We start from the raw sequence: 8,259 nt of genomic DNA on the forward strand, positions 1-8,259 counted from the left end.
AAATAGAAAAGATAAGACCTTCTTATTTTATATTCTAGCTTGTCAATGTCTGTAATTTGAGTTTCTAATTCATATGAAACTATAGACTTAGTATGTTGACTTCACAAACATCTAATTTGAACCACTGCTGCATTCAACATTACACACAAAGATTGATGTTTATCTGTGTTTTTTAATATTTACTTTTAAATTAAGAAATTGAGTAATGTATAGTACTAAAATTTTAATTACAATTGCTGTTTAATACCAAAGTTATTGACATAAGTTCATGAAATAGTAGTTCAATAAAATTTTGAATGCGAGTCAACAAATGAGATGACATGGCTTTTCACCTGTGAACCACCTCGAAAGGGTTAATATGGATTACTTATTAGAGCCACTATTTTCCTTTGACTGCGTGAGAGTTATATTTTTACTTGGTATATATTCCATAAGGCTAGGAAAGATTGGTAGATCTTATTTTTATTCCTTTTATTTGGGTGGCTATTGTATCAATATTAGATAATCAATAGTAAAACTATCCACTGCTGAAAATTCTTCTTTTTCGACTTTCTTTTTTGTTGATTACATTTTTGAATTTGCTCTTTATCTTCTTCAAATCTAAAGAAGTGAAAAACATATTAAAAAAAACAGAGAAAATTTTCAGCTGTAATATAAAATGTTGTACTCCAGTATAAAAAAAAAGTAATAAAATTCCTTAGATCTTAATTTTCTTCATATGTAATTAGTTTAGTGATATCATTTTTTTGTATTTATAGCCTCCAAAACAACAGCCAAAAAAAGATCCAAAAGCTGCAACAGCTAAAAAGAAGAAAGAAGGAGGTTCTGCTGGTGGAAAAGCTAAGAAAAAGGTTTGTAATATTATCGAGTCTTATTGCTTTGAAATAATCACACCCAGTAGCTTAGAATTAATGATCAAAGAAAGTATATTAACATACTAAGTGGAGAGTTTACATTTGTGTGTTTATTTCACACTGTAGAAGTGGTCCAAGGGAAAAGTGCGAGACAAACTTAACAACCTTGTGTTGTTTGATAAAGCTACCTATGAAAAGCTCCTTAAAGAGGTACCGATGTATAAGCTGATTACACCTTCTGTTGTGTCTGAAAGGTTAAAGGTCCGTGGATCCCTTGCTCGTAGAGCCTTGGAAGAACTCCATCAGAAAGGTGAGGAAACATTAAATTTTTTTAACATAGTATGTAACAGAAGGTAAAAATTCAAATACTCTTGTAATTGAATTAATTTATTTTTATATCTTTAGCCAAGCAGCAATTTCTCAGTATAGAACAGCAACCCTCTTTTTCTTATACATTCGCCTGTAGTGGTGGTATCCTTTACACTGACAATATAGGTATTTAGTATCTCAAGTAAAAAGTAATTTCACTGAAAAAAATTATTGAATTATTTACAATAGTTTGCATGTCCATATAGGTACAGCTAAAATATCTTTGAGGTTTATGAACAGGTTTGTTATGCAGATGATTGAACATGTTATATTAAAACAGTTTTGAACATATTAATAAGCAGGTTATTTATGTGACAACCACAACTGATATTATGTAAAGTTGGAATAGCACGTGCCTATCAGAACTACATTTGATATTTCTCAGGTGACATGATAACACTAAGAATTAATAACTCTAGAAAAAGGTATTTTGCAGCCCTTTCTGCTGCAAAATATTCATACACTCAGGCCATAAAGATATGTTCAGATCAGGGATTTATATTATCCACATTTGACATTTTGTGTTTGAAAATCTGAATATACACACATTTGTTTTACACTGCAGAACAAACATATACAGTGCCATTATGTACTGAATGACATTGGAAAATAAATGTGGATGAGCTTGTTGCCACCATTTTATCCATCCTTAAAGAGACCTGCAACAAATTGTACCCCAGTTGTGATAAGTAAAGCGAAGTGCCTTGTAATGATTGATAATCCACAAAATACAATCGGTGGCAAAAGCTGTGCGTGTACTCCAGGCAACAGTACACAACATAATCAAGAAACATCCTCAGCTGTCAATAAGACTAACAGGTATGAATTCATGAGCCCATTCAGCCATTGTATACCCCATGCAGCTGGAGAATAAAATAGATATTCATGCTATTCCACATAAAAGACATACTGGTTTAGTTCCCATATGCATCATATTGATTTAAGTTTGATTAGTTTGCGAGTAAACTGTTGTCCTTGTAAACTAGATGGATTATGAAAACTAAGCAGGTAGGAGTGATCTACTTTGACATTATGGAGCCTTTTGTAATGGAAGTTACACTGCAGGGCTCTTGTCATTAATAGCAGTCGTCAGATAAAGAATGGCTGGATGTGGCAACATGCATTGTAACAACATTGAGATGCATCAAAATCAAAAACTTGTGACAAACCTTTAATCCACTTTGTACATAATACATAGCTGTCAAGTTGTGAAATATTTTTGCACCTGGTTTTTGCATCTTTGTTTTGAAGTATAGGAACTGTAGAATGGATATTACAATTTTTTTTTTTGTGAATTTGGTAATAATCTCCAGGCCTTTAAGTCTCTTACATTCCTAATGGGATGACATGTTTTTGAACTTTCTAGAGGCTGATATATAATTTTATTTTTTTAACTCCAAACTTAAGAGTATGCTATATACACTTCTTTGTGAAGAGCCATAACTCCTAGAGATAAGGAAATTTGTCTAAGCCTAAAATCAAATTTCTTTCACTTCGTGTAGAAATTTCCTTCTATAGAAAAGACAAATAAAATTTCGTAATGAAGTCAATAGGAAGTATTTGGCACAAAAAACAAAAAAAAAGGCTCCTTGCACTTCATTTAAATTTTTATCATGAAGGAGGAGAAAGGTCTCTTAGAAGGAGGAAGTTCTTTTTCAGGCCAAAAATCTCCTATTCTAAAGGAACAGATTTAAATAAATTATTCTAATCCTAAGGGTTTTTCACCATTTATATTGTTTATTTAGTTTTCTTAATTTATTTTACCAATTTCTCTATCTTTGCTATAATTACAAAATAGATACATTGAGTTGGACCACTGTAGTATTCCATTGTTGTTTAGAAAACATTTACCAATAAGTTGAGGGTGAGAAAATTTAGATACGAGGACATTTGCTTCTCTCTTCTTCTAATTCTTCTGTGTATTGTTATTTCAGACCATGCCTACATTAAAATGTAAAATTGTACATTAGATTTCATATATGTTAGATTTGTTTTTATTTTTGCCAGCAAGGTTTTATATCTGTTGGTTACATTTGAAATAAGCTTTTTGTATACATGAGTAAAAATGAAACCAGTTTAACTTGGTTACTTGCAAGTATATATGAATAATTACAAACTATTAGTGTTATATGAAGGTGATAAAACAACTTTGTATGCAAAGCTAGATCTACATATAGAACTAAAATTTATGAAACTACAGATAAAACGTGAATGCAAACAATGACTTTCTTGAACATAAGATTTGGTTTATATAATGCATACACAAATTGCATCAAACTAACCAGTTTTGCACATTACCAATACCCATTTTGATAGAACTTTTAAGTTTGTAAAACTTGTATCGTGCAAAACTAACAAAAAATATGCACATTTATAATATATGAGCATAATGGTTTGCATATCACACAAATATGTAGAATCAGATATACTGTGCATACCTTTAACAATGCAGTATTAAAATTTATTCTACTAAAATAACAAAAGAAATGTTTATATACATCTATAAACAGTGTTTAGATGTGTTATATAATGATGTTATGACAATGGATTGTGCATTCCAAAAATTATATTGATTGATTTCCTTTTCTTCTATAAGAAAAAACGCAAGAGAAAGGCTAAATTCCATGAGTAACAATGGTATGCTACTCTCCAAAGTGCGTGGTATACAAACTGCATCTAACACAGTGTATTGCATGTATACTCTGTTGTTTGTCAAACACAGTCTGTATCTTTTCTTAATATATTCTATTTGTTGGTCATGCAGTCGGTTTCAAAGGTGAGTCTGAAAAATATAGTGAATGGATATTTGATCTGTTTTCATCCATCGGTTTTCTGTGTTAAAGTTGTGATCAAACCTCTCCTAAATGCTTTTGAGTATATACTAGTTGATTTGTTAGCTATTTGTATAGTATGAAAAATTTTAAACAATTCCCAGTTGAAAAGTGAAGGAAACTTTTAATGTGATCTGATTATTTTTATTTTATTTTTACCTATGAAATAATAAAAATGATCATTTATATAATTTCCTCCAATGTATATCTGGTTTTTTAATCCAACTAAGTTTATTTTTCTTTATCCCATCTGTCATTTCAACATGTAGAAAGTGCTTAAATGTTTTACTTGTCCACCCATTTAACAGCTAATGTACGGCATATATAAGAAACATAGCTTTATGTTTAAGCAAATGCATAATCCACTGTTCCTTATAAAAGTAAACCCTGTTTTTTTTAAATACATGTATGACATAATGATAGTTTATTAGAGTTAGGGAAAAGTGTAATAGTTGTGTATAAAGGTAGTGTGTCCCATTCTAGTGTTTTTGTCCTATCAATCTAATTACAGTAGCATCAGGTAAACCTCAAACATGCGTATCCCCCCCCTTTTTTTTTGAGCTAGTACACATTTTGAATTTGAGTCAATATCTTCTAATTTGTTTTACAACTTTATTCCCTGCTTCATAGATTTGTTAGATGTTAGGGAAATCTAATTTTATATTTACATACCTGTCTGGGTTTCAATATGTTACTAATTGTTGTAAAAGATTGTCTAAAATGGTTCTGATTTTAAGAAGTTTATCATTTTTAGCTTGATTTCCAGGAAGACTAGAGAGAATTGTTATTTAAGATCATTAAAGTAAAATGTTCTGAAAACCTGTGTGGAGAATATACAACTGTTCTAAAAAGTATGTAAAGGTGGATAATTTGACTAGTACTTTGGAGCACATGGTCCATTGTTGGTCCCTATAGGTACTGTTACTCCGAATTAAGACAACATTCCTTCAACAGTAACTTCAATGAAATTTTTTTTTCTTTCTAATATCAATAGACAAATAACCATTTCTTTCCTTTTCAATAATTTTATAAATTGTTAGCAGTAAAAACAATGTTTACAATCCTTGTGTTGTTGTGATGGAAGGCTCTTCTCTCTTCAAAGATGGTATATCTTCTGGATTCTCATCAGAAATATTTTCCCAGTTCTAGGTTTTACTGTAAGCCAAAGGAACTTGAATGCTGGCTGATTACAGCTGCTCATTCTCTAGATGTTAAATACTGCTGTCTTGGTGGTACAATTTTTGCATCATATGGTCAACTAAAAACCATCCATGTGAGAATTAATTAATCTTAGAGCTACACACTGTTGATTAACTAGGGATATATATACGCAGTAGTTATTGTATTCTTCAGGTTCCATATCTGGTGCAAACTGAAATTTAACGAGTAAACCTATGAATTAACTTTATAATGATGATGACATTTTGTAACAAATTGTTGATCATACTCACACCTCTGAAAATATAGCATGTGAGTGAGATGACATTCAAATTGGTTATATAATGGAAATTTTCCTTTTCTTAAGATTAACTTTATTTTGTAGACTTTTTCACTTGTTTTCATATTAGCATTTAAATTCATAATACTCTAAAATAATACTTAACTTGAAAGCTGGACATTGAATGATTCCTTGTAAATTCTAAACACTTTCACCGTAATCTTACTAAATTACAATATAACTACATTCTCCCTACAAGTGATGACTTGAAGCTTCGTCCTTCAACAGTGGTTATAATAATTAGACCAGTTTTATACTTTGTGTTATGTTTAAGTATTTATTTTTTTAAAGACACATTGATTCTATTTTATAACACAAAATTCAAGGTGACTGCTGTTCTATTAAATACATTTGTAAACCTTTTTGTCACTTTGTTCTCTGATGTTTTTTTTTACCTTAGGCATGTATTGAACACTTGTCATTTTCATTTTGGAAGAGCTTTTTCTTGCTTTGGAAATAAGTTATAACCAAACTTGATGAAACACTTGGTCTAGTATGTAAGTTGGTACAACATTATATATACAGTGGGATTATAATGAAAATTTATCAGTTCAGCACATTGTACCTTAAAAATGGTATGGCATGGGAAGATGAAATTGCACGTTGATGGTTAGGGGCTTAGAGGGATGAAAATTATATTTACCACCAGGGGAACCACTATTACTTAATGTATAGTCAGTCGTAGCAACTCCTCAATATGTGCTTCTCCAAATTCCAGACATTGACATTACATCAGTAACAGCATCTTATCTGGTGTGCTGCAGTTTGTATGGTACATACCTGTCTTCAGGTATCACTGGTGGTAACATGTTGACAAGTGTGGTATTTTCATCTTCCTCTACCATATTGTTATATTTGCAAGATATGATAAAATGAACTGAAACTTTCTTTATAACCTGTCTGTGTATGTATACTGCAGCAATCTCATTTATATTCAAGATTATGCTAACAGTTGTTTAAGAATACAAAAACACAGAAAATGTTTGCTGTATTAACTTTTAACTATTTTTCATTGCTGTTTCAGGCCTCATTAAGCAAGTGGTGAAGCATCACAGTCAGCTTATTTACACAAGGACCACAAAGGGGGATGATGCACAGTGAACATTGTACTTTCCCTCTTGTGTGAAATAAACACTTGTTTTCTATAATGTTTTCCAGCTCGTTTCTAAGCTTGGTTTAAGGTGTGTGTTGTTTAGTCACCATTCATACAAATATATTAATAATAAAAATGCAATACAGTAACACTGAATTTTGTACACGTTAATAATGTTTTTATTGGAATGGAAAGTATAGAATGTGTTGATTTTATAAGCAACACATTATTAAATTAATGGATGGAATGAAACATGAAAGTACTGAACTGATTTCAGATTTAAACATACGTGGAAAATGCAATGGTTGACTTCTGTTTCTTAAGACTACACTTTATTTTTCAAACTCATAAATTGACAATTGAAGGACTTCATTATTTGGTTTGTTGGCCAAGTATTTTTACACCTACGTATTTACACAGTGTAAACCACTGCTTTATAATTAAATTATTATGGATAATACAAACGTCGGGATGTATGGTGTGCTGAAACCCAACGATGACTAGAATTGCATCTTTTAATTACTGGAATAAGACACTTCATTTTAACACTGGTTTAGTGAATTGATATAACGGTTAAAAGAAGTAACAACTTTAAGTATCTCATAGGTAATTGTTGTGTAATTTGATATGTGTTCACTTCTTTTCATCATTTAAAGAATAAATATCAGAAATAGTCCACTCAAATCTTTATTCAAATTTAAAGATCGTACCTACATTACGCTAAAGCATTAACTTTGTTCCAATGAACAAGATTATACACAAAAAAAGCCCAAAAGAAACAATGGACCATTTATTATAATTCCAAAAGTATTTAAGTCGAATCTGAAAAGGTATTAGTAAAGATTATATAATAGTTGTCAAAGTTTTTCTGTACTTCTGCGAACAAAGGTATGCGAGTTTTAAAATAAACTGCATGCATGATTGCGAACATACCTGCTTTATAGGGGCCCTTATTGTTGAATGTCTCGTTTATTTGTATTATATTATCGGCAGATGGCGCTAAGAGTTAAGAGTATTGAACTAGGTTACTTGAATATGAGCCCCCCCAGTGGCACAGCTGTATGTCTGCGGAATTACAATGCTAGAAACCTGGTTTTGATAGCTGTGTTGGGCAGAGCACAGATAGCCCATTGTTTAGCTTTGTGCTTAACTACAAACAAAAACTTTAATATGAAATATTTATTTTACTTTAAAAATTTAACAACAATCTAAATCATGATACATATTAGTTCACTATTTTTCAGTTAAATTGATGACCGAGGATAATAGTAGGATTATTGCTTAATATATATAAGTATAATTAAATTTTCATGCAATATATCTTAAGATGTATTTTGAAAGAGTTTGATGACGCAGTTATAATTACAGGATTTTAAACCCAGTTTTAGGACTACATTGGCAAAACAGGTGTTGATTGGGTTTCAGAAACGGGGTAGTTTTGCCGTGATGTAGCGAAAAATAACATGTTTGTTTTCCTTGAATTGCCTTGTGCAACATATATTGCGTAAATTTCTATAACTATGCTCTTATTATAATATTCAATGTTAAGAAATACACTTGAGTATGGTATGACAAATTGATGATTGTAATATATATATATATATATATATATAT

At 30.8% G+C, this 8,259-nt stretch overlaps 1 protein-coding gene across 1 annotated transcript in view; it reads left to right on the forward strand.

The window, feature by feature from the left end:
* The window catches only part of LOC106473388 (40S ribosomal protein S25-like), a 15,105-nt gene extending 8,405 nt beyond the window's left edge, over positions 1-6,700 (forward strand). The window contains exons 2-4 of the mRNA XM_013934074.2: positions 759-851; positions 981-1,164; positions 6,577-6,700. Coding sequence (XP_013789528.1) covers positions 759-851; positions 981-1,164; positions 6,577-6,653 — 354 coding nt within the window. The 3' untranslated portion in view covers positions 6,654-6,700. The remainder of the gene's footprint in view (positions 1-758; positions 852-980; positions 1,165-6,576) is intronic.
* Positions 6,701-8,259: the final 1,559 nt, after the last annotated feature.

Source organism: Limulus polyphemus, unplaced genomic scaffold (genome assembly GCF_000517525.1).
Source record: "Limulus polyphemus unplaced genomic scaffold, Limulus_polyphemus-2.1.2 Scaffold129, whole genome shotgun sequence".
In the NCBI taxonomy this organism is placed as follows: domain Eukaryota; kingdom Metazoa; phylum Arthropoda; class Merostomata; order Xiphosura; family Limulidae; genus Limulus; species Limulus polyphemus.